A 27,277-nucleotide genomic window follows, 5' to 3' on the forward strand; every position below is an offset into this window, starting at 1 on the left:
GTCACAGAAGAGTGAGTCCTAAGGTACTCTCTCGTGCTAGTCATGATTGTGATGGGGGCATGAGTGCAATCATAATTGAATGAATCAAATATGCATGAACTTGTCAAATACATGTGGTGGCATGTGCGCCTTGAGTCGCCTTGTGGTGAGATATGTGCGCGTTATAAATTCTCGTATTATTATTATTCGCCACTGAATTTGACTTAACTGAGTTGTGTGGGTTTTTTCTCTCCATATAATTGACCTTTCCCAAGCGACCACCTGTCTATATAATCAATCAATCAATCAATGAGTCTTATATCGCGCATATTCCGTGGGTACAGTTCTAGGCGCTCTGCAGTGATGCCGTGTGAGATGAAATTTTATACGGCCAGTAGATTGCAGCCATTTCGGCGCATATTTACCTTTCACGGCCTATTATTCCAAGTCACACGGGTATAGGTAGACAATTATTAACTGTGCCTAAGCAATTTTGCCAGGAAAGACCCTTTTGTCAATCGTGGGATCTTTAACGTGCACACCCAATGTAATGTACACGGGGGGGGAGGTTCGGACACCGAAGAGAGTCTGCACACAAAGTTGACTCTGTGAAATAAATTTCCGCCGAACCTGGGATCGAACTCACGCTGACAGCGGCCAACTGAATACAAATCCAGCGCGCTACCAACTGAGCTATATCCCCGCCCACTGTTGGTCCATCTCTCTGGTGGTTGTTATAGACAGGTGCCACCGTTAGAAGCTGTATCCTTCCATCCTTTGAGCTGCATGAAGCAAGAGGCAGCATCTGTGTTGCCTTATGTTGTGTGTTAGGTTCTTGTGTCATTCAATGTAGTGTATTCATGGTGTATATAATACTGAAAACTCCCATTGTGTGTCATTTCTTATCAGTGAATTAATGAGTGTTGTGCTTTTTTTTTTTTTTGGGGGGGGATCGTGTCTGTGTTTGCTTTGGGTTCTGTTAAAAATTCACTTTGATTTGCCTGGAATAGACGATGTTCGGAAATAAATCTTTCGGGTTTGTATGAAGCAAACTTTCCCATGTGACATAGGCCAGTCATTAGCGATGGTGTGTGTCTGAAACATGCAGCATGTGTGGAGAGTTTGCATAATTAAAAGCAAGAGTATTCACTCGTTCACAACCCATACTTATACAAACCAGACAGCGTTTTGCCTGGAACTTGTTTTCTTCATGATTACGAAAACCTTTTGAAGACCATCCTGTGAATGTTCAATTTAAAAGTAGAGAAACCCTGACTAAGTTCCAACACTGAAAACCATGGGGCCTCCGTCTTATAAAGCTCAGAACATCAGAATAACTGTCCTCTTGCTGAGGTGTGATAAATATTATAATGGCGAGTCAGAGGTGTAAAATACGGAATAATCCGGTTGGCGTGAACCTTGTACATGTATATGTGCAATATCCCATTATAGTACTTTCTTTTACAATGTGTCTTTAAAATGATGCAAGAGTATCATCTTCATTCCTGCCTGCTATTCTGTTTGCAGCTTCCTATAAATTTAATACTCGGACATGATGTATCAGTGTTTACAATATTAATGCCTGTGATTTTACCTTTAAATAATCTTTTGTTCGCTGCATAATCAATCTGAATGTAAATGTATTTTTAACCGACCAATGTACATGCTATGTTTTGAGATCTGCTTGAAATAAACTTTCTTGAAGCGTATGGCTTTCATTTTAAACAGCTCGTTAATGAATTTCAATATTGCTTGTGTTTGGTTAGAGTGGAATCCCCCTTTTAAGACCCCCCAATTTAAGACTCCCTCCTTTTTAAGACCTTTTCTCAGACTTTTTGTTCATAACCTTTGTAAAATTACGAGGGTCACCATGGGGGGGTCTGTGCACGTTGAGGCCAAAAGTGCCATGCACGGTGATCCACGATGCACGTTACGAAAAAGCTCCATGCACGGTGCACGCCGGACCTCTGTGCACGGTGCACGCTACGAGAATTTCCCCATTCCCATGCACGTTACGTCCAAAAAGCCCATTCCCGGTGCACGTGGTAAAGCATCGCCCCCCCCTCAATTACCCTCATTTTAAATATATTTTTAAGACCCAATTTTTTCAGATTTTTTAAAAGGTCTTTTTCAGAGGTCTTAAAAGGGGTTCCACTGTATTTAACTTGTTAAAAAGAATCTCATCCAGCAGCACATGACACACTTTTTTCACATTTTGTTTTCAAAACAACTGCAGATTGGCTTCCCTGTAAAGCCTCCCTCTCTGTTAAAGATTAAACTGAAAAAGGCTCTCAGATTGTTTCTGAAGGTATACCATAATATTCTGCGTAAGGAACAATGTTACTGTGCTGGAGGACTACCTTCACTTTGCAAAAGGAAGTGTTTTAAATGTAGAATACACACAAAAAGAGCACTCTTTGTGATAGCCAGTTTGGGTTACTTCTACCGAGTTACTTCTCTTATATTTGTGTACATTATGAACGTTGCTGGGGGGCGTCATCTTGCACCAGAGAGAGGCAGCACCCTATAGCAGATTAGCTCACTTTGATTTTATTACATGTAATAACATGTACCACACTTGTGCACTTTAGAGCAAATCGTGCCGTTTGCATCCAGATAGGGTACAGAGGATTTCTCAGGTTCTTCAAATTCACCCAAATTAACAGATCAAAAGTGTCCCCCAAGACCGATTTCTATGATTTTAAATTTTAATAGGGGAGTTCCCCGGTACAATAGGAACCGAGAGGTTTTCTTCATTCACTAAAACTCATCACAAGAATGTGTGTGTGTACGATGTCCAAGTGTCTTCTGTCTCGCACGTGCGTTATTCTCCAGAGCTGTGTACCAATTTGTGACAATTGCATTTTCAGTCCTTTAAATAACGTATATTAACCCTTACACTGGTGCAATTCTGTAACACGTTACATAGCCACGTGCGTTATTCTCCAGAGCTGTGTACCTATGTGTGACAATTGCATTTTCAGTCCTTTAAATAACGTATATTAACCCTTACACTGGTGCAATTCTGTAACACATGTTACATAGTCACGTGCGTTATTCTCCAGAGCTGTGTACCAATTTGTGACAATTGCATTTTCAGTCCTTTAAATAACGTATATTAACCCTTACACTGGTGCAATTCTGTAACACGTTACATAGCCACTGCGTTATTCTCCAGAGCTGTGTACCAATTTGTGACAATTGCATTTTCAGTCCTTTAAATAATGTATGTTAACCCTTACACTGGTGCAATTCTGTAACACATTTCTTTCTTTATTTGGTGTTTAACGTCGTTTTCAACCACGAAGGGTTATATCGCGACGGGGAAAGGGGGAAGATGGGATAGAGCCACTTGTCAAATTATTGTTTCTTGTTCACAAAAGCACAAATCAAATATTTGCTCCAGGCTTGCAACGTAGTACAATATATGACCTTACTGGGAGAATGCAAGTTTCCAGTACAAAGGACTTAACATGTCTTACATACTGCTTGACTAAAATCAGTACAATATATGACCTTACTGGGAGAATGCAAGTTTCCAGTATAAAGGACTTAACATTTCTTACATACTGCTTGACTAAAATCTTTACAAACATTGACTATATTCTATACAAGAAACATTTAACAAGGGTAAAAGGAGAAACAGAATCCGTTAGTCGCCTCTTACGACATGCTGGACACCCTGACTGCAGTGAGAGAAGCTCAAGCCCAAGAGAGAGAGAGAAGCTTTAGATAATCACAGTGATGAATAATTAACCCACTCATAATAAACGCTTCACTGGGACGGGTTCTTGTCCTTAAAATTAACCTTCACCCGATCACGCTTTGGACTACACAGTCCAGATGATGTGGGTTATGTACGACCCATACTTTAAAAGGATTTAACGTAAAAAGTATGGGTCGTACTCGACCCACACCATCCAAATAGGGATAACCTCTTTACCGGCTCTTTGCCGAGTATGGGTCATACACATCGTGCATAATCATCGGAAAATCCTTCTTTAATTCCACATGGGTCGCACACAGCCCACATCATCGGGATTGCCCAGTTCAAATTACGTCATTGTTTATTTATTTGTTTACAAAGATAATCTTTCAAAAAGAAGTCGATGGACGATGTTTGAGGATGACAATTTACAGGAATCTTAATCAAAAACTCCCAATAGTTTCATAGATGGACACTTTCGTGAGGCTCTGGGTGGTCAAAGAACCTGGAAACATGGTGAAGGTCAAATGATGAAGCCTTCAGGTAGAGTATCCATGTTTATTCTACATTCGAAAACTTTAGGCCACTACTGCTACAACTTGACTCCTGGGCTGGAGTGCACAAAGCGGAAACTGGGTCCCATCCCACTGGGGTGAGAACCAGCCATGAAGTCGCACACGAATTTGAGATCTGCTATATTAACAAATCTGACCCTGCGACCAATTCCAACCCAATTTTGGCTTTGCTCACCCAAGCGCAAAACACTTCTCGCAGTTACTACGAACTTGTTACCGCAAGCACCTCCAAATCTATTTAATTTTATACTGCAGTTTCCATTTCACACACGATGTTGTTGTCTTAACAATACTGAGAACCATAACATAAAATACACATGAACACCAGCAAATTTGTTCTTAATCTGACACCATTCAGTGTTTTATTTCTTCTATTGAAAAAAAAAATTTGCAAAATAGTTTATAGTGTCAAAAGGAAGAACGAAAGATAAGCAACAGCTGTAATGAGCATCATAATTTCATAATCATATTGATACAATTACAAATGGAAAAAAAAGAGCAGAACAAAAGAAAACAAAATCTGAGAATAAACTTTTCAGTATAAAATAGGTTTTTTCTGTAAGTTCTGTATACTTGGCAATACGGAACTTGGAGGATAGCTTGGAACAGAGGAATTACAATGCAGGAATAACAACATGCCATAAAACAGGGTATTTACGTTGGAAGTATGGAAATCATATGGACTCTCCTATCTGGATTGAACAAAGGGTGTTCACCATCCATCAACAGTGAAACAAAAAAAATAAACCTTTTCTTTTTAAAGTGTAATTATACATTACTCAACAAAGATCATAACAAAACCCCAAAAAATGAAGATCAACAAAACAGGAATGGAAATATTCTTCACCTCCAGAAAAAAAATATTAAATTTTAAAAAAAACTTGAAAAACCACACACACACATGCACGCGCCACACTCAAAGACTGCATGCGTAGCATGGAAAATAGTGTCATTCGCTGCAAGTAAACGCGCTTTCGAATAGGGGGTGGGGGGGGGGGGGGAGGGGGGGGGAAAGGGTTTTAAGGGCGGGGGACCGACCGCCTTTCCACACCGCACTTTGATCAGATGTTGCACGGTATTACTACTTCATCACTACGCATCCCCTCCCACTTTCCACGTGAGGCATTGAGCACAGAAATACAGAGACGTAAAGTGGTTGGGATGGGGCTCATCAATGGCCATGGGCGATCTTGGAGCAGACTGCTTTGTATTGGGTGTCATCCAGGTCGGAACAGTCGACGCAAGTGCTGATGCCCTGTAACTTCTTCTTGAGGCCGTCTTTTGAGGAGGCGAAGATCATCTTGCCGCTGATGGGGCCATCGTCTGGGCACCTACACACAAACAAGTCTTCGTGAGCTTGACAACAAAGAAAGAAACATGACAGGCTTGTATCTGAACAGGCCATCGTCTGGGCACCTGCATCACAAACAAGTCTTCGTGAGCTTGACAACAAAGAAAGAAACATGACAGGCTTGTATCTGAACAGGACATCGTCTGGGCACCTGCAACGCAAACAAGTCTTTGTGAGCTTGACAACAAAGAAAGAAACATGACAGGCTTGTATCTGAACAGGCCGTCTGGGCACCTGCACCACAAACAAGTCTTCGTGAGCTTGACAACAAAGAAAGAAACATGACAGGCTTGTATCTGAACAGGCCGTCTGGGCATCTGCAACACAAACAAGTCTTCGTGAGCTTGACAACAAAGAAAGAAACATGACAGGCTTGTATCTGAACAGGCCGTCTGGGCATCTGCAACACAAACAAGTCTTCGTAAGCTTGACAACAAAGAAAGAAACATGACAGGCTTGTATCTGAACAGGCCATCGTCTGGGCACCTGCATCACAAACAAGTCTTCGTGAGCTTGACAACAAAGAAAGAAACATGACAGGCTTGTATCTGAACAGGTCATCGTCTGGGCACCTGCATCACAAACAAGTCTTCGTGAGCTTGACAACAGAGAAAAAACCATGACAGGCTTGTATCTGAACAGGCCATCGTCTGGGCACCTGCAACGCAAACAAGTCTTCGTGAGCTTGACAACAAAGAAAGAAACATGACAGGCTTGTATCTGAACAGGTCATCGTCTGGGCACCTGCACCACAAACAAGTCTTTGTGAGCTTGACAACAAAGAAAGAAACATGACAGGCTTGTATCTGAACAGGCCATCGTCTGGGCACCTTCAACACAAACAAGTCTTCGTGAGCTTGACAACAAAGAAAGAAACATGACAGGCTTGTATCTGAACAGGCCATCGTCTGGGCACCTGCATCACAAACAAGTCTTCGTGAGCTTGACAACAAAGAAAGAAACATGACAGGCTTGTATCTGAACAGGCCATCGTCTGGGCACCTGCATCACAAACAAGTCCTCGTGAGCTTGACAACAAAGAAAGAAACATGACGGGTTTGTATCTGAACAGGCCATCGTCTGGGCACCTGCAACGCAAACAAGTCTTCGTGAGCTTGACAACAAAGAAAGAAACATGACGGGTTTGTATCTGAACAGGCCATCGTCTGGGCACCTGAAACACAAACAAGTCTTTGTGAGCTTGACAACAAAGAAAGAAACATGACAGGCTTGTATCTGAACAGGCCATCGTCTGGGCACCTGCAACACAAACAAGTCTTCGTGAGCTTGACAACAAAGAAACATGACAGGCTTGTATCTGAATAGGCCGTCTGGGCACCTGCAACGCAAACAAGTCTTTGTGAGCTTGACAATGACAACAAAGAAAGAAACATGACGGGTTTGTATCTGAACAGGCCATCGTCTGGGCACCTGAAACACAAACAAGTCCTCGTGAGCTTGACAATGACAACAAAGAAAGAAACATGACAGGTTTGTATCTGAACAAAGACACAAACGAAAGGTTCAATATCAATATCAAACACTGCACCCCCAAAAAATAAGACTCTTACTCTCAGACTCGAAGGACAATAGGTCAGTTCGGACTGGATTGAAAATATGCGTCGGTATCTCGGTCCAAGTCCCAAAGTCCTGGCTACAAAACTATCGCAGAGTTGTTCGCAGGCCCCTGTCTTCTGTAATTGTCACATACCTTTTTCATCTGACACATTGTTTTGTTCTGTCTCCTGTCCGATAGTTGTGCCATGTAGGCAGTCTTCTGACAGAATAATGTTTCCCTCATCACTTGGACCTATACATCACATGCAGATTTTCAATCCAGGTCTACCTCACCTGACCTATTGTCCACTTGAGTCTGGGAGCATTGATATATCCTTCTACCAGAAGACCTCCTAGTCCTACATATCAAAACTATCAGACGGACAGGAATAGAACAAATGTGTTGGATCGTAAAAATATGTGTCAATGACCAATAACAATACATGTACACAATCCCGCCCAGTTTGTCTCAGGGTCTCCCTCTGCACCATCTTTCAAAACCCATCTGAAAACATCTCTTCTGAGCCTGTATGTCCTTGGTTTTTCCAGCTAGTCTGTTTCAGCTTCTGTTTGTACAGTACATTTACAGGGATCGTGTTAACGCATGTTTTTTTTTGCGTATTTGACGCGTTTTAAAATCCGCCCACGCATTTTCCCGCCGCTTATGGTGTTATGTCTCAGTTAAATGTATGCTTTGTATGCTTGTTGATTTGTGCTAGTTTATTCTATAATGAATTTGTAAAGCGCCTGGAGCCAATTGATGGGACTCGCGCTATAGAAAAGTTATTTATTATTATTGTTATTATTATTATTATTATGCGTAACGCGTACGCAAAACAACTTCTATTCAAAACGGCATGCTCAGCAGCACATCCCAATACTGAATCAGACTATAGCCCACGCGCACGAGTTGACACTCTGATGCGTATCGCCATGGAGGGGCCGGCCGTGAGCCAAAGTGCGGACGTTGTAGACAGGGCTTGCCGCGAATTCCAGAGCCGATGTGAGCGTCGGAAATAGGTGAGTGAAATGCAGCTTTTGACATGATTTAACTGTGTTATAGTGTGACGCAAAATCGGTTCTGCTTTACGTGTTTTTTGGCCGACATTGCGTAAGCAATTTGAAAAATCCTAGCGCAATCCCTGCATTTAGTATGTTGTGTTTGTGTGTGGGGGGAGTTTATAAATTATACAATGCATTCTCATTGTAATGTAAGCACACATTCATGCATTTTTCTCCAGTGATTTGTGTGCGTGAGTGCTGTCGTTGACTGTGCTTAGTCTTATTGCTATGTTAGTTTAAGTTGCCATTAGGCCCAAAAAAAAATTTGTCTGTTTCTGGTCACCCGACCGACCCTAAATTTCGGCGCCGACCCTAAACTTTTTTTTTCCTAACTCCAAAATTTTGGTTTTGTTGGTGGTGGTAAAGGACAGGGTGAGAAAATAAACAACAAAAACGTGTGAAAACGAAAGTCCGCTGACGATTTGTAAATGTGTTGAGTGTCTTGTCTCTATGTATAGTGAATCCAGTCTCTTTGCGCGATTTTTAAAGTTAGTTTTATTGGTCTACATTTGGGGGTAAAAAAAAAAAAAAAAAAAAAAAAAAAAAAAAAATCCCGACCTACCGACCCTATTTTTTTAAGCCATGTTACCAGAAACAGAAATTTTTTTTTTTTTGGCCTTATGGAGACTTGCACTATAAAAAAATGATTTATTATTATCATTATAAAGTTCTACACGTACTCAAAAATTCAGTGTTTGTTTTCCACAGTCAACTCGATTTCGGCCGCAAGGGCTTTTTCGCCTGCGATGCATTGCAATTAAAATAAAGTGCGGTCTCGAAACTGAAGGATTGTTTAAAGCCATATGTACTCGATGACTATACACGCTAATTGCTTTACCAACAGCTGGAGACATGCTAAATTAAGTTCCCTGCAAGATATTGTGGTCTAGGACCCCTTAAATGTTGAGATATTTGAATTTTTATTTTGATCTAGATCGTCCTATTTATAGATTTGCCAACAGAGGGAACGTTGACGCAAGGGAAATAACTCCGCGTCTTTGTTGACATCCTCACTTTTTCAGAGGCTAGAACAAGCTGTAATGCATGTATATGGTCCGCACATGGCGACATATCGTCATTACATGGTCTTATGGTGCGTTTGACATCGATTATGGGCAAACTACACTTTGTAAACACGGGAGCGCGTACATATGCCTTTAAAAAACAAAAATGCGCTCAGAATTCTTCTGCCCATTCCCGAACAAGCAGAAAACACTTGCTCGACTGTTTCCTACAGCATTCTTATGATCATGGCATGGCTGCCAACCTTATGACTATGTAATTCCTGTAGTGGTCTGGGGGCCGATTTTTTTGTAAATAATAATAATAATAATAATAATAAAGTTTATTTATATTGCGCCTATCCCTTACAAAAACCAAAAATATTTGGCTCTAAGCGCATTACAACATGTGTAGGGACTTGGTACAATCAAGTCTGACAAATACAATAACACAATATACAGTCGGTCTCTTAACTTAATGGCTGCAGGCGTCCGAGTCTTTTTTTTTTTTTTTTTTTTTTTTTTTTTTAACACGTTTTTATTTCTTTTTGGTACACGACATCAACATCACACAGCAACATCAAATAACATCAACCATACAAAACTATGCATCTCCAACAAAGACAAAGAAAAAAAGAGGCAACAACAAAACAAAACGGAAAAACACGATAAAGCATACAATCACACAGCCCATATTCAATACATTTATAAATTATGTAAACGTCTCTTTTTTTATGTTTCTATTTGATAATTTTGTAAAACACCAAGTCCTGTTCCCCGTTTAGCTGTTGCAAAATAAACAGACAATGTTTGTGTTCGAGTCTAAACTGAGAAATATCTTTAACCTCCTATTACCTCCAAAAACCAAATTTCATCCTTACCAGCTCAATCAGAAAGACAATCAATCATTTGACAATATCAGAGGTTTAAATGGGTACCACTCCAGGAGAAATGTATTATATGTAAAATTAAGTTTACTTAAATATTCTTCTACCAAATACCTTTTTCTCAGATCTCTTTTAAATGCAGCCATTGTAGGAACAGCTTTTGCATACTTACACTTGTAAATAAAAAATTTGGCATTTAATATTATAAAATCAAAAACTGTACTACTTTTGAAATATGTATCAATACCAAACAAAATAAACTTTTCACTAAAAAATATGTTCTCAACATTGTGACATTCATTTTTAACATAGTTTAACAAATCATTCCAAAATGACTGTACATACTGACATGCCCACAAACAATGTTGAATACTATCCCTCTCGTCTCGGCATAAATGGCACATCACGTCTTCTACTACTCCCAATTGTTTTAATATCACATTTGTTGCTAAAATCCTATGTAATACTCGAATTTGAAACCATTTAAGTTTTACTTCAGAAATTTTCGTTACATATTTAAAGCATAATTTCCAATCAATATCACCTTCTAGTTTATCTTCCCATTTTGTACAACAATTTGGACGCTTTCCATCCTGTAGTAATTTTTCATAATACACTTTTGCTCCTTTTATTTGGGAGTGAATGACTGACACTGATTTATTACTATCAATCATACTATTATTCTCCAAAACAATATTAAACGTTTTTATGTATTTTTTAATTGCTCCCACGCATCCTAAATAACTCAAAAAATTGGTTCTGATATGATACTTTTCACAGAACTCGTTATAGGTATAAAAACTTCCATTGTCATTAACCAACTGACCAATGAAATAAATGTTGTTATCAAACCAATTCTGAAAAAAACAAGTCTTCTTCCCAATCTTTATATTATTATTGAAGAAAAGTGGTTCTGCTAATATTTCTTTGGAGGTTTCTAGATCTATTTTATATCGAAACTGTTCATAAACATTAAACACATCCTTCCAAAAGCTATTACTATGTTGTTTACCGCTATAAAGACTAGGACCACTTACATCAATGTTGTCCACATCGGGATATAAAACAGTTGTTATAACTTTCCATTTGTGGACCGTAAACCTCAACTTTTTTATCCAAGTCAATTTCAGGGCTAACATATAAGTCTTAACGTGAGGAACATCAAGGCCACCATCCTTAACACTTTTAACTACAATATTTCTACTTATCCGATCACGTTTTCGATTCCACACAAAGTCAAAAATCATAGTCTGTAAATCATTTATAAACTTGTCTGGAGGGTTTGGCAACAACATCCACAAGTATACAAGCTTGGACAATATTAAGGATTTCAAAACTGCTATTCTACCTATAGGGGTTATCAATCTTTTAGACCAAATCAAAAATAATCGTTTTACTGCTTGAAACTGGCTGCAGGCGTCCGAGTCTTAAAAGGCACAGGCGCAAGTGCGAGTAAACGTGTGTGTACGTGCACGCAAGCGTGCGTATGTTTGTTTTTTGTATGTGTGCTGCAATGGGCGTGTGTGTTTGTGTGTGTGACAAAATACATGTTAAAAGCGTAAATTCTGACATACTCAAGAAAAAACATTTGTCAAGGTTGGTTCCACGACATTACTAACGATGTTTTGAAAAGGGTACAGCTAGTCAATCATACTTGCAGCTATGGGGAGGACATCAACCAGGCTCTGATTTGCTAGTTATGAGGTATTTCCAGTTTGAATACATGCTCGCGAATTTTAAACTGCTTGACACTGACACTGTGACAGTGACAAACACGTGGCTATCGGTAGGAAGTCATCTTGTACATCTCTCATTAACTCCATACTGACTATCCCCTCCCCCCTCCAGTACTGCTGTTGGAATCGTGGACGCAATACTCCACTCATTAAGATCGTGGTGTGGGATATTTCATGTTAATTTAGAAACTAGCTTCATCGCACTTTTATTTTCGGGACAAACCACGAATATCGACACTACCTTCAAAGTTTAAATTCAGAATGAACAATGCAGGTTGATGTGATTACCGCCAGATGCATCTCCGTTTTGCACGTGCACTTAGAGTACATGTGAGGGTTGAGATGTTATTGTTGCTGGTAGCTGACCAGGGCTAAGGTGCATGAACCGAAAGTGGGTGCCAACTGAACGGGAGAGAACAAACCGCGGGTTCTGATCCGTTGAAATCACAACACATCTCAGTTTCAACCAATCCATCACTGCGGGTGGCTCCCGTTTGGGTGGTAACTTTGTCGTGCACCTCAGACCAGGTCCACTACCCGGAAGTGAGCGTGCTTCTTCGGCCGAGACTGTCAAGTGTCGGCATGCGGAACAGAATAGAATCTATCTATGTGGAAACTTTCACTCACCAGCTCATGAAAGCCAGTTTGTCCATGTCCTTGCCACTTTTGGGGTTAGGTACTTTCAAGTCCCACACGATGTAGCGACCCTCAAGGGGGGGAAGCGACTTGATGATCTCATTGTATTCCGTCTCCTGGTCTTTATCCTGGTCGTACTTCACAATTCTGTCAACCTCAATTTTTTTCTTGTCGTCGGAGACTTTGAAGAGTATACATCTGTACGTATTCTTATTACTCTTCATCTCCTGATAAAGAGTCACCGCCTCAGAATCGACGTCCATTCCACTACTCATGATGCCGGTTAGGTTGAAATCGTCCGCGGTGAAGAAGTGTGCAGAGAAGAACTCAAGAAGTGTGGACAAAAGGAGCCTTCAAAATGGCGACAGTGTGCGAAGGGGTGTTCCGGTTCAGTAAATACAATATATTTTCAAAGAAAAAGTGAAAAAATACAGATGCGTCACCATTTATTATGCACATTGTTCATACAATAATTCTTGGAAAGAAAAGCAATGAAAATACGAGTAAAAGACTGAGTTGAATTCATCATCACTTTTAAATCCAAAATCCCTTTCGAGTTCTAAGTGGGCTGCAAACACTGTAATCGGGGCAGACTATTCGCACTATACCGTGCGAGCAGCCTTGCGCGGATAAAGGCACGCAGCTTTATGTTCACGTGTGTTGCTGCTTTCGACAAGCTTTGCAAAATACGCATTTTCCTCTTTATTTGGAACGTATTGATGACAACAGATGTTTTGATTTTTGTTTACTAGTCATGTTTACTCTGGGTTTACACACACACACACACAAGGTCTTGCAACCAGTCGCCGGCGCCCGGTCACGCAGCAGACGCCGACTGAGAGGCGGACAGGGGGTAGTTAATGATGTGCAGTTGTACTGCCGGTCAGTCATATCCTTAGCCCCTAAAAAACGAATGCCTTGAAAACTAAGGCCTTAAAAAATGAGGCCGGTTTTTTTGAAGGCCCTCTATATGACCTTACAAAATAAGGCCTTATTTCTTGAAAGGCCTTGTATTGAAATAAGGCTTTGTTTTAAAATAAGGCCTTTAAAGAAATAATGTCTAAATTCGGGAAATAATGGCTTATTTTGTAAGGCCTGATTTGGGGGATATTCGACCCTTGTTAGTGCCAATGCCGATACGGTCACGTTCAGCGGACAGTAACTGTTACTTGCAGTTGAGATTGAGTGCATGAAAAGTATTTTTAGCGACACTGCAGAACAATCCTTTTTTCAAAAAGTGCATGTACGTCTACACCCCAAGTCTTTTCCAGCTCATGCGTACAGAATTAGATGGAAATTGATTCGAACCAAAGATCTTGTATGCTACGCTCTTAGCGTAGCATACAAGATCTTTGTTCGAACTGAGATAGTGTGAGTATAACAACAGCTAAAATGTGGTTATTTGCACGATATAGTGCCCAGGAACCGGTTTTCACACGGTGTAAGACAGCTAACCACTGTAAAGCAGGACACAGAAGCCGTGAGTTGACTGCCCATATATGGCAGCAAAGAGCACGACGCATGACTCACATTCTTTCTCTCCAAAGTTGTAGCCATGGCCGAAGAGGGCTCCAAACGACAACAATGATCTTTCGGTGACTTAATCGACATGGCACCGCTTTTTAGTATTTTTGAGTGGTACCAGAGGGGCGCGCCCCGGTGTCACTCCGCCATTACACTTAGTTACTGTGCAGTCACTGCCAGTGACATGGGACGCAGCAGTAATCGAACTGTGGTCGAGGGTTTCATCTTCGATCAGAGCAAGAACAAAATTTGTTCAGCAGACACACAGGCACACGTCTTGTGTAGCCTGGATTAACAAAGCGGCTTGTCGAGGGGCCAAACGCGACTGTCGAAATCTGTAAGACTAAGAGTCGTATAGAGGAGCAAAACCACTCGATCATGTCTAAATTGCACACAAAAAATGTTAAAACGGGGATGGTCGAAGACGAGCGGATTTGTTTTTGTTTGTTTTTTAGGAATGTATTGTTAGCTTTGCTGCAAAAGAACACAGAAGCAGACAAAAGCATTCACAATATCGGTGTAAGACTGAATCGGTCACTGACCAAAACAAAGTGTTTGATTGGTTTTGAAGGATTTGCCACCCTATTTTGTTGTGCTCTTCTCTCTCTCTCACTCACTCACTCACTCACTCTCACTCACTAGTCAACATCGTCACACTCCTTCCGTGTCTTCGTCGCTAGCTCAGCGGATCTTCTTCATCTCTGAGCTCTGTGGTGACGATTTGCGTCACTCAGTGAGCCACCGGGAAACCCCACGAAGCCGGATTTCTGTGTTTGCCGTGACCCTGCGTTTCCATAGTGCAACCAACAGATGTAACGGACAAGTCATTAATTAAATCCAAACAGATCACCTTCTCGATAATTACGATTAGTCAGCACCGTTTTGTTGGGCCCTGGCTGCCTGAAAATTGTGCTGAAGGTTGAAAAACAAAGACTTTCATAGTATTTGACATGTTTGGAATGCATTTCACTTACACAGGCGCCTGTGTGTGCTAATTATTGCGAAGTTAAATGTAGCCTGCTCTTATAAGGTAATTTTAGATGTTCCAAGATCCTATTCCTAGCCTGTTTGCCGGGCTAACCAGACAGCCTAACTGGGGGGATGTGTGTGTGTGTGTGTGTGTGTGTGTGGGGGGGTGATGTGAGTGATAAGATATATGCAGTGAAGGTGTGTTTTTAGGACAGAATGTGATTTGAATGGAGTGTAGTGAATGTGGGTGACATGTGCAGTGAAGGCATGTTTTTAGGACAGAATGTGATTTGAATGGAGTGTACTGAATGTGGGTGACATGTGCAGTGAAGGCATGTTTTTATGATAGAATGTGATGTGAATATGAAGCTCTCATGACCTGATTTTCTTGATGTACTGTACTTTTGATTTACTTATTGTGTGTCCTGGAATCTTTAGGCCAAGCAAAAAACCACATCAATGTTTGCGATCCCCTGACCCACCCTAGAACTTTTGTTGACCCTTCAAAAAACTCTGCCATAATAAAGTATTTTTAGTTGTTTGTAACAGTCTAGTTACACACAAACTGAAAGCAAAACGGATTGATACAGAGAAGAAAGAAGTGTCAAGCTGCTCACAAATAAACAAACAATTAAAAACTGTTACTCCTTTTATTCTAGAGATTTTCCCAAAACACAGCAGCTTTACATACATATTCTTCCTTTCTCTCTTGCTCATACAAACCACACATGAACCACCTCATAATCTTTTACACACAGACATGTACTCACTCACTCTCTCTCTCTATATATATACATATATATATATATCTCACACACACACACACATATATATGCATACACACTCGCATGCTTCTTTTCTCTGTAAGAAAAACATGCTTTCTCTCCCTCTTCCTCTCTGTCTCAAATTACAAATCAAACGCTAACACACAACACTCTATCAAGCACACACACATCACCTAACACGCAAAGCTAAAAAATGGAACAGCAGCGAATCGCTGCCAAACGCAGCCAAAGTGCACAGGTACATATTGCAATCACTCATCAGTCCTTTCCAGAGTAAACCAGTTTGTCGTCTGACAAGGGGCACACATGAAATGACTGACTAGGTTTCAAAAAACAAACCATGTTTTTCATTCCTTAAATTCACATCCAGGAGACAAAAAATTATCATAAATACACGTACCGGTACTCATTCATCAGAAATTAACACAGCTCACACTCACCAAATCACACAGACATACAATTCAACAGAAATGCAACATCATGCATTGTACTCTGTAGCAGACTTAGACGGAGCAACGACAGCATAACTATAACACGATGTTAAATTATTCTTATGGCAAGGACCTGTACACAGAATATCATCCGACTGGCAAAACAAAACAACAAACAAAATCACTGATGCATACAATATGTACTTCAAAAGCATCAATCACAATTAAAGACAGTCGGTCAACTAAAATATCACATGCAGATTAATTATGATCATGTATGCAGTATGTCTTGTCAATCATTCAACAAAAGAAACTCAATGGAAGAGAAACGAAAAAAATATTTAAAAAATGAACAAAGATACGAAAAACAGTACACAGACAGAATGTGTGTGTGTGTGTGTGTATGTGTGAGCATACCATGTTCACAACAGTTCAGGTCTACTGAAGCAGAATAAAGGAGAGACAACAATTAAAACTAGTAGAGAAAAACATAATTGCTCTCATTCCTTAATTAAGTTAATATAATTTTTTTACCCCCCCCCCCCCCCCCCCCCCCCCCTTTAAAAAAAAATCCTTGGATTTTGTTTGTTTGTTTATTTGTTGCTTAACGTCCAGCCGACTACGCAGAGCCATATCAGGACGAGGAAGGGGGGGATGAAGGGGGCCACTTGTCAAGCGATTCCTGTTTACAAATGCACTAACCCATTACTTGTGTCCCAGCAGGCTTTAGTAAAACTAAATTAATACCTACTGGAAGATTACCAGTTTCCAGTATGTTAAAATAGGCTTAACCTATCTACTGCTGGACTTACATCAGAACACTAACAGATTAAACTATACATGAATCGCGAGACAAGCGGCAAGAGAAGAGATTTTTGGAAAAAATACAGGTGAATGAGCAAGAAGGCAGAAAAAAGAAAAGAATTCATGAAGAAAAAGAGAGCATGACAGGAAAGAGGAACCAAAAATCTACCTAACAGCAAACTAGAAAGCTCCTGCGGTTCCAAAAACAGGAGGGGCCTTTAATTTCATAACCGCAGTGCCCCACTGCGGAAATCCGTGGATGAAAAAAGGATACAATCATGTACATGTAATGCCAAATATGATCTTCTGTCATAAATTCATCAACAAAACCCAACTCAAAGGAAAGGGGGAACAAAAAGGAAAATAAAGTGTCAGGAAGTGAACCCCCCTTTTAAGACCCCCCAATTTAAGACTCCCTCCTTTTTAAGACCCTGTATTCTCAGACTTTCTGTTCATAACCTCTCTAAAATTACCCCCCTTTTAAGACTCCCTCCTTTTTGAGTCACTTGAGAAAAAGTGACTATGTAATCGGTCAGTGTTAGTCTGTCCGGCCGGCCGGCCGGCCGTCCGTAGACACCACCTTAACGTTGGACTTTTCTCGGAAACTATCAAAGCGATCGGGCTCATATTTTGTTTAGTCGTGACCTCCAATGACCTCTACACTTTAACGATGGTTTCTTTGACCTTTTTCAAGGTCACAGGTCAGCGTCAAAGGAAAAATTAGACATTTTATATCTTTGACAAAGTTCATCGGATGTGATTGAAACTTTGTAGGATTATTCTTTACATCAAAGTATTTACATCTGTAGCCTTTTACGAACGTTATCAGAAAAACAAGGGAGATAACTAGCCTTTTCTGTTCGGCAACACACAACTTAACGTTGGGCTTTTCTCGGAAACTATAAAAGTGACCGGGCTCAAATTTTATGTGAACGTGACTCATTGTGTTGTGAATAGCAATTTCTTCCTGTCCATCTGATGCCTCATATAATATTCAGAACTGCGAAAGTGACTCGATCGAGCGTTTGCTCTTCTTGTTAAGACCCTGTATTCTCAGACTTTCTGTTCATAACCTCTCTAAAATTACCCCCCTTTTAAGACTCCCTCCTTTTTAAGACCTGATTTTCTCAGATGTGTATAGGTCTTAAATGGGGGGTTTCACTGTGTGGATACCAGTGATGCACCTTCGCCTGTTCTTCTTAGAGCAAAACTAATCTAAAAAAAAATTGCATTAGAAGCATCACACACTCACACACACACACTTACAGTTACATAACAGCTCAACAAAAAGTGTCTCCAAAAATTGATCGATCAACAAAGATCAATTATGCTGACTATGACACAATTAAATGACCAGGTCAGACTTCTCACAGAACCCATGCCAGACACTGCAATGCATGAGAGAAATTCAAGTTTTACGCCCTCACGGCAAAGCCATTAGGGGCATGTTCCCGGGTTTTAACCCGACTTTAGATGAGATACACAAGTGTATGTGTGTTCAGGTGGTATCAGCCACCTGCACTTATGGCAGAATGACCGAGGTCTTTTACGTGCCACTGTGGTGACACGGGGGTGGGAGATGGATACCGTCTCTGGGTCTACACATAAGGTTGACCTGTGTCCGGCCCGGCACGGATTCGAACCAGCGACCTTTCGATCACAAGTCCAGTGCTCTACCACCTGAGCTACCCGGTTTAGCAACACAAACCTAATTTGAAGCACATTTGAAAATCGTAGTCTGGACTCAAATTGAGTATTTTTCCCCAAAAAAGCCTAAAAAATAGTAATAAATTACTCCAAAATAGTAAGGGTAAACAGGTCTGCATACCTGTGAGCTCCATATGTATGTATCCTTATGGCCTTCAGTACTCCCCCCCCCTCCTCCTCCCCCCCCCTCCCCCACCCCCATAGACACTGTCATGTAAGATAGCAATGACACTAGGGTGTGAATGATGGACATGAAAAGAACAACAATTGCAGCCTTTTTGTCTTGCAGTAAAAAAAAATTCTTGTCTAAATAACACAACACTTTACTTTCAGATGCAAAAAATGAGGAAAACACCTAATAAAGTAACAGTCAAAATTACAAAAACTGAAGGCACGTTTTCTTGAACACAGGACTTTCACCCATAACACCCCTTTTCTCTGCCTCCGAAAGAACGTACTTCTCTATCACATCTCATACAAACATCCCTTCCACACTAATTGTTTGTTTGTTTATTTGTTGCTTAACGTCCAGCCGACTACGCAGAGCCATATCAGGACGAGGAAGGGGGGGATGAAGGGGGCCACTTGTCAAGCGATTCCTGTTTACAAATGCACTAACCCATTACTTGTGTCCCAGCAGGCTTTAGTAAAACTAAATTAATACCTACTGGAAGATTACCAGTTTCCAGTATGTTAAAATAGGCTTAACCTATCTACTGCTGGTTTGTTTGTTTATTTGTTGTTTAACGTCCAGCCGACTACGCAGAGCCATATCAGGACGAGGAAGGGGGGGATGAAGGGGGCCACTTGTCAAGCGATTCCTGTTTACAAATGCACTAACCCATTACTTGTGTCCCAGCAGGCTTTAGTAAAACTAAATTAATACCTACTGGAAGATTACCAGTTTCCAGTATGTTAAAATAGGCTTAACCTATCTACTGCTGGACTTACATCAGAACACTAACAGATTAAACTATACATGAATCGCGAGACAAGCGGCAAGAGAAGAGATTTTTGGAAAAAATATAGGTGAATGAGCAAGAAGGCAGAAAAAAGAAAAGAATTCATGAAGAAAAAGAGCATGACAGGAAAGAGGAACCAAAAATCTACCTAACAGCAAACTAGAAAGCTCCTGCGGTTCCAAAAACAGGAGGGGCCTTTAATTTCATAACCGCAGTGCCCCACTGCGGGCTTACATCAGAACACTAACAGATTAAACTATACATGAATCGCGAGACAAGCGGCAAGAGAAGAGATTTTTGGAAAAAATACAGGTGAATGAGCAAGAAGGCAGAAAAAAGAAAAGAATTCATGAAGAAAAAGAGAGCATGACAGGAAAGAGGAACCAAAAATCTACCTAACAGCAAACTTGAAAGCTCCTGCGGTTCCAAAAACAGGAGGGGCCTTTAATTTCATAACCGCAGTGCCCCACTGCGGGACTTCCACACTAATGCTTGCTCTTGTGAACAAAACTATCATCTCCTGCGCGGTCCAGAACTATCGACCTCATGCAGCAACACAAATCTGTAGTCGTCTCACAAAGCACTCTAGAGAAGTTGAAATTGAAACTGAGACATCAACGACAATGCATGACATCAGCAAGAACAAGTCCGAGCAGATATGGAACTTTCAACCAAGTAACAGTTAACCACGGTAGCTGGTAGCGGCTTTCTTTGAATTATTTTCACATGTGTCCCATCGGCTTCACCTCCGACATTCTTGTTAGTTTCCACCGCTCAATTTTAACCCGTCGAGACCATCTCGAACAAATGCCTTCAATTTCACTCAATCAAATCCCAGCTTCCAATGTGGAGAAATTCACTGACCACCCACACATTCAATCAATCAATCAATCAATCAATGACGCTTATATCGCGCATATTCCGTGGGTACAGTTCTAGGCGCTCTGCAGTGATGCCGTGTGAGATGAAATTTTATACGGCCAGTAGATTCAGTGTTATTCCCAGACTCAGAGGACAACAGGTCAGTTGGACCAGGACTGAATATTTGTATAGGTCCAAATATATCGATTCAACATTGGATTTTTCTTCTTTGAGCCATGTGACGTCAGAACTCATTTCTGTGCCTGGCAAAGACTACAAAAGAGTGCAAGTTTCTGTGCGTATAATCGTCAAAAATGAATGAGTACCAACTAAACTGGATCGAAGCATGAATGTTATTTGAATGTTTGACCAAAATATGACACTCGATTCAGATCTCGACAGTCATTGTTCATCTCAACTGCTGGAGCAGTCTCGGGGGAACACCGACTATTTCAATCTGTGTAAAATATCATAGTTTGGTCAAAAAGACAAATAACGTATAATGTCCTGGCTACAAAAGCCTGCTTATTCAGAAGACCTCTTTCGTGTCAAAACCATCATTGTCAAAACCATCAAACCGTTGGTCTGGAATCAAAACAAATCGTTACATCAAAACAAAAGTATGCGCCAGTGACCGAAGACCGAGGCCTGAAAACAACACTGCATTCATCCAACCACCTTCCCTCAATGTACGACATCAAGATGACAGTCCCGCCCACATGTGCATTTCCCCACACATAACCACACGCTAACTTTACAACATATACACACATAACCATACTGTAACTAAACAACACATTCTTCTTCTTCTTGTCGATCGCCTTTACACTTGGGAGTCCAGCTCTGGATATGAAACTGGTGGTATACAACACACATGTTTTGATGCACACACCAAACTCACTGATGACACGTTTTCCCACGCCAGATCTAACGGCACACATAATGGCACCAACAGAAAGCCACCATCCTTTGGCAAGGAAGATCAAGCTACTCAAACAAAATCTCTCATTTCTTAATTAGCATATTCACTCCCCATCCGAAGATCTTTCCGATATTATACCACTTAATATTGAAAACAAAAGATGGAAATGTAACCCCTCGCAACCTGCATAAAAAAAACCACCCAGATTAAAACATCACACAATCACACAATCAAGTCTTTCAGTTTCACATCAATCATCATCCCCAGACTACTTCCAACAGAAAGATTTACGCGCACAAGAAATCATCCGATATATACAGCAAATAAAACTACACGCACTGATGCACAAGGGAAACTGTCAAGCCATTTTGCTGCACTCAGTAATATGCTGCCTGCACCAAAATCTAATGGCCAATAGCTTAGAGTTAGACAGACAAACAGAAAAACAAACAAATGCTTTGAGTTAGACAAACAAACAGAAAAACAAACAATAGCTTTAGAGTTAGACAGATAAACAGAAAAACAAGAGGCGAAGCCATCAAGGCTCACGTAAGAAATCGACAAACAGTAACACAAACTCAATCACTCCGTCACACACACACACACACACACACACACACACACAGAAAGAGCATAGGTGAAACTGTGCAAGAAAGCGAGACACTAGATCTAGATCTGTCTGTCTGCATGTAGCCTACTTACAGGGACACGACTGCCAACTAGTCTCGGCCAGCTCAAAATAATAATGACCGAGACTTTCAGTACTTCCTTCGCGTGACGTCTAACCCTCTTACGTCATAATGTGACGTCAATGTAATGTGACGTCTTCAAATGTTAGAGTTTCTACCACAGACATACACACGCACGCACGCACATACGCACGCACAGACAGACAAAGTTACGATCGCATAGGCTACACTTACGTGAGCCAACAAACAAAAGCTTAGAGTTAGACGGACAAACAGAAAACAAACAATAGCTTAGAGTTAGACAGACAAACAGAAAAACAAACAATAGTTTAGAGTTAGACAGACAAACAGAAAAACAAACAATAGCTTAGAGTAAGACAAACAAACAGAAAAACAAACAATAGCTTTAGAGTTAGACAGACAAACAGAAAAACAAACAATAGCTTTAGAGTTAGACAGACAAACAGAAAAACAAACAATAGCTTAGAGTAAGACAAACAAACAGAAAACAAACAATAGCTTAGAGTTAGAAAGACAAACAGAAAAGCAAACAATCTGAGAAATGAGCACTGACCGCAGATGCAGCCCAGTCCAAATGACACCATAATACAAAGCATACATCTCTTATCATTCCCACAGAATTGTTCTGTCACTTTCCTATATTACACATTAATTTGGTAACAAAAAGCACAAGTCTTCCGCAAAACACTTCGGAGTTGCTACTCATATGTTTTCAGGAAAAACAACTTGTGTTTCCAACCTATAACTAAAACACATTCACACATGCTTTTCTCTTGATTTCAATAACAACTCATCTTTGTCAAGATTCAAGCAATTTCCTGCACACTGATTTTTTGCAGGTAAAAAGCAGATCCGCTCGAAAAACACTACCCACACACACACAGAAGAGATTTAGGTATTGTTCTGTGTCCTAAGATTTCAGACGATTACCCAAAGACACAGAAACAGATTTAGATATTGTTCTGTTGTCATTCGATTTCAAATTCACTTACAAATATGCTACCCAAAGACACTAAAACAGATTTTGATATCATTCTCTTTCAATAATTTGCTACAACAAAAAGAGAATGAAGACTGCAGTATCTAAACAAAAGTCAGTTGAAATGTCTAAAGGAGCATTGTCATGAATAGTTCAATGAACAAATGGTAGAAGAATGTTTGCACTGGTCTAAAAATCTGCAGCCAACAGAAAAATTCACATCTCTTCTAATACACCCAAAATCTTGCATCCAATCTCCACATTAGTATTACATGTCAATGTACACACAAGACACTTCATACAAAAGAATTTGTCTTTTCAAACAGCACACTGTCTCAGCAAACCTAGCAAACACATGTACACCGAAGCAGACAGTCACGGAACAGAAAATCGTTTTTAGGTGGGCAGATGCACAACACAAGTTTTGAATTCTCTAGTTTCTCCGTCTCATGATAAATTGAATCACCCTTTTTGAAACATGTCGACTTTCCCTTTGTAGCGTTTCTAACAACATGAATATCCTTTTTCATCTCCTCCACACGTCGTCCCAACAGGCTGGCACCACTTACGGAGTCGAAGCAGCGTACATTTTCAAGTGTATACCTTCGCTCTTCAAGATACAAGTTCCCCTCAGTACCTCTCTCCGAAGATCGCTTGTTGTTCCAGCAGATGAGGAAACGAACATCTCACATAATTTTACTCATCCTTGACGAAAAACAGTCCGACTCTCATCCCAGAATGCAGGCCAAGGGAGAGAAGCAAGACACTCGTTCCTGATGAGGAACAGTAACTCTGTCCCTCCCTTATCGACTCTCCTCCCAAATGGAGGTAGAGGGGGAGGTGATTACCACTCAACACTAATCCCAAAACCCTACATTCACACTCGGTCCGCCCCCCTCCCCCTATAACGCTAGAAGAGAGGGGGGTGGAGAGTTACATCATCATACTCCAAACACTCGGACAAAGAGAGGACAGAAGAAAACACTGCCCCAAAATCTCCTCTACCTGCCCCTTACCCTAACTCACTTCCATCCCCATAACACTGGTCAAGAGAGAGAGAGGGACAAAGGGGCGTTGGGGGGTCGGGGGGGTGGGGGGGGGGGGGGGTTGGGGGTAGTTATGCCAATCCATAATGCAGGTAGCGAGAGTAGAGACCTAACCAGTGCTCCAACCCCTGCTCCCCACCCCCTCCTTCCCCTCTCCCCCATCTCACTCCCTGTCCCCAGAACACCGGTAGAGAGGGGAGAAGAGAGGTGATCAGGAAAACGGCATCCCTTCCCAAATTCTGCTGCCCCAACTCAAACTGGTAAAGTGAAAGATATAATCACCGGCCTCAATGCCTATTCCAAGAGAGTTGATCAATACGCGCGCGAAGCGCTTGCTGATTAAGTTCTCCATCCATGCCAAACTATCCCCCGCTCTCCCCAGAAATCCGGTAGAGAGAGGACAAAAAATCAGGACAAGAAGTGCTTGCAGATAAATGTTTTCCAAATCACTTCCGTCTCTGAACACAGGTAGAGTGAGAGACGAAATTCCTGCCCTCAATTCTGCTCCGCCTAACCCCATGGCCCAACTCCCTCCCCAAATAATCATCTCCAATGTCACAGACAGAGGAAGAGATGTAATCACTGTCCTGATGTCTACCCCCACCCCCACTCACTCCCAATCCCCACTCGCTCCCATTCCCAAGGGAGAGAGAGAGAGAGATCAGGACAAAAAGTGCTTGCTGATAATTTTTCTCCACTGTCACAGACAGAGATAAAATCACTGTCCTGAAGTCTTCCCCCAATCCCCACTCACTCCCATCCCCAAGGGAGAGAGAGAGAGAGATCAGGACAAACAATTCTTACTGATAATCATCTCCAATGTCACAGACAGAGCGAGAGGATGAAAACACTGTCCTGACGTTTACCCCCACCCCTACTCACTCCCAATCCTCAAGGCAGAGAGAGAGATCAGGACAAGAAGTGCTTTCTGATAATGTTCTCAGATGTCAGACACCGGCCTGAAGTCTACCCCCACCCCCACTCACTCCCAATCGCCAAGGGAGAGAGAGAAAGATCAGGACAAAAAGTGCTTGCTGATAATGTTCTCGAGGGAGTCGTTGACGTCAAAGTCGAGGGGTTTGACCTGCGAGGCGTTGGTCTGGTCGCGCAGGTTGTTCCAGTCGGCCAGGACGTTGCTGAAGTGAAGGGCAAGGTCGGTGGCACCGGTGTTGTGGTAGAGTCGCAGCAAGCCCCGGTAGTCGTACTCCAGGCCGCTGTACGCCTCGCCAAACAATGCCTTGCCTGTGGAGGATCAAACACAGGTGGATAAGGATAAAGGATAAGATTTATATAGTCCTGGGAGGTCATGAAAATTCAGGTTGCTTTCTCTCTAGGGAAAGCGAGCTGCCATACAGTACGGTGCTACCCATTTTTTTCCTTCTTTTTCCTGCATGCGTGTATAATTTCATGTTTCCAAGCCCTTTCGCTGTGAACTTGGGTTTTTTATCGTGTGCATGCATGTATGTAAATGGGAGTGTTCAGACACTGAGGAGAGTCTGCACAAAGTTGACTCTGGGAAATAAATCCCTCGCCGAACGTGGGGATTGAACCCACACTGATAGCGACAAGTGGTTTTGAAGCCAGCGCCGCTACTGACTGAGCCATTTCCCCGCCTCGGTGTGTGATGTCTGTATTGAGTTTGCTCAGTTTACAGTGGGACACCCCCTTTGAGACCTCCACAAATCTGAGAACACCAGGTCAGGAGGAGAACACCAGGTCAGGAGGAGAACACCAGGTCAGGAGGAAATCTCAAAAAGGGGGGTAATTTACACATTTTTACAACAGAAAATCTGAAAAATCAAAGTCTGAAGGAGGGGGGGGGGGGTGTTCAAATTTGGGGGGAGGGGGGTGTCTTAAAAGGGGGGTTCAACTGTACTTCTTTTTTTGCTTCTGTGACCTTGTCAGCCAGCCTTATGGTAGCTCCCGTCCATAAAAAGGGAGGGAATCGGGAGGGTCCACAGATTTACACCGGCTGTCTTTACTACTTTCCCTTTTGCTGTACAGGAGATTGGAAGATTACAATGAGTTTACTGTTGCACAGATCACAAGCATGAATGCCCTCTCAACAGCTGAATAAATATCTACTATCTGTACTAATTCTATCCACATACTTCCGTGAACTTTCCCAAGACACTGTATGGAGGATATATTTTTTGGCATTTGCCTAAGGCAAAAAAAAAAAGTTGTATGTTTCTGGTCACCCGACCCTACCTAGCTTTTTCCCGCCGACCCTAGACTTTTTTAAATTGCATTTGTAAAAAATAAGGCAAACAAGAAGAGCAAACGCTCGATCGAGTCACTTTCGCAGTTCTGAATATTATATGAGGCATCAGATGGACAGGAAGAAATTGCTATTCACAACACAATGAGTCACGTTCACATAAAATTTGAGCCCGGTCACTTTTATAGTTTCCGAGAAAAGCCCAACGTTAAGTTGTGTGTTGCCGAACAGAAAAGGCTAGTTATCTCCCTTGTTTTTCTGATAACGTTCGTAAAAGGCTACAGATGTAAATACTTTGATGTAAAGAATAATCCTACAAAGTTTCAATCACATCCGATGAACTTTGTCAAAGATATAAAATGTCTAATTTTTCCTTTGACGCTGACCTGTGACCTTGAAAAAGGTCAAAGGTCAACGAAACCATCGTTAAAGTGTAGAGGTCATTGGAGGTCACGACTAAACAAAATATGAGCCCGATCGCTTTGATAGTTTCCGAGAAAAGTCCAACGTTAAGGTGGTGTCTACGGACGGCCGGCCGGCCGGCCGGCCGGACAGACTAACACTGACCGATTACATAGAGTCACTTTTTCTCAAGTGACTCAAAAAAGGCGTCAAAACGAAAGTAACAGACGGCAGACGACACAAGGGGGATAACCCCGCATCCCTTTTGTCTCATTTGTTTTGTAATGTGTTGTCTTTCTCTTTGTATAGTAAGTCCAGTCTCTTTGCGTCACTGTATAGTTATTTTCTACCCTGACCAAAAAATAAAAAACAAAAAAACAAAAAAAACCTACCTACCTACCCTATTTTTTGTAGCCATGTTACCAGAAACATACAACTTTTCTTGTGTGGCCTAAAGCATTGCC

At 41.4% G+C, this 27,277-nt stretch overlaps 2 protein-coding genes across 2 annotated transcripts in view; both read right to left on the bottom strand.

The window, feature by feature from the left end:
* Positions 1-4,592: 4,592 nt before the first annotated feature.
* LOC138975198 (uncharacterized) lies at positions 4,593-12,871 on the bottom strand. The gene is made up of 2 exons (XM_070347854.1): positions 12,482-12,871; positions 4,593-5,591 (listed from the first exon to the last, which is right to left on the bottom strand). The coding sequence occupies exons 1-2, from the start codon at positions 12,763-12,765 to the stop codon at positions 5,432-5,434; spliced, it is 444 nt and encodes a 147-aa protein (XP_070203955.1). The 5' UTR covers positions 12,766-12,871; the 3' UTR covers positions 4,593-5,431.
* An 11,358-nt stretch (positions 12,872-24,229) lies between these two features.
* LOC138975199 (amyloid protein-binding protein 2-like) overlaps positions 24,230-27,277 on the bottom strand; it is a 28,785-nt gene continuing 25,737 nt past the window's right edge. Inside the window, exon 14 of the mRNA XM_070347856.1 lies at positions 24,230-25,432. Coding sequence (XP_070203957.1) covers positions 25,206-25,432 — 227 coding nt within the window. The 3' untranslated portion in view covers positions 24,230-25,205. The remainder of the gene's footprint in view (positions 25,433-27,277) is intronic.

Source organism: Littorina saxatilis, linkage group LG9 (assembly GCF_037325665.1).
Source record: "Littorina saxatilis isolate snail1 linkage group LG9, US_GU_Lsax_2.0, whole genome shotgun sequence".
In the NCBI taxonomy this organism is placed as follows: domain Eukaryota; kingdom Metazoa; phylum Mollusca; class Gastropoda; order Littorinimorpha; family Littorinidae; genus Littorina; species Littorina saxatilis.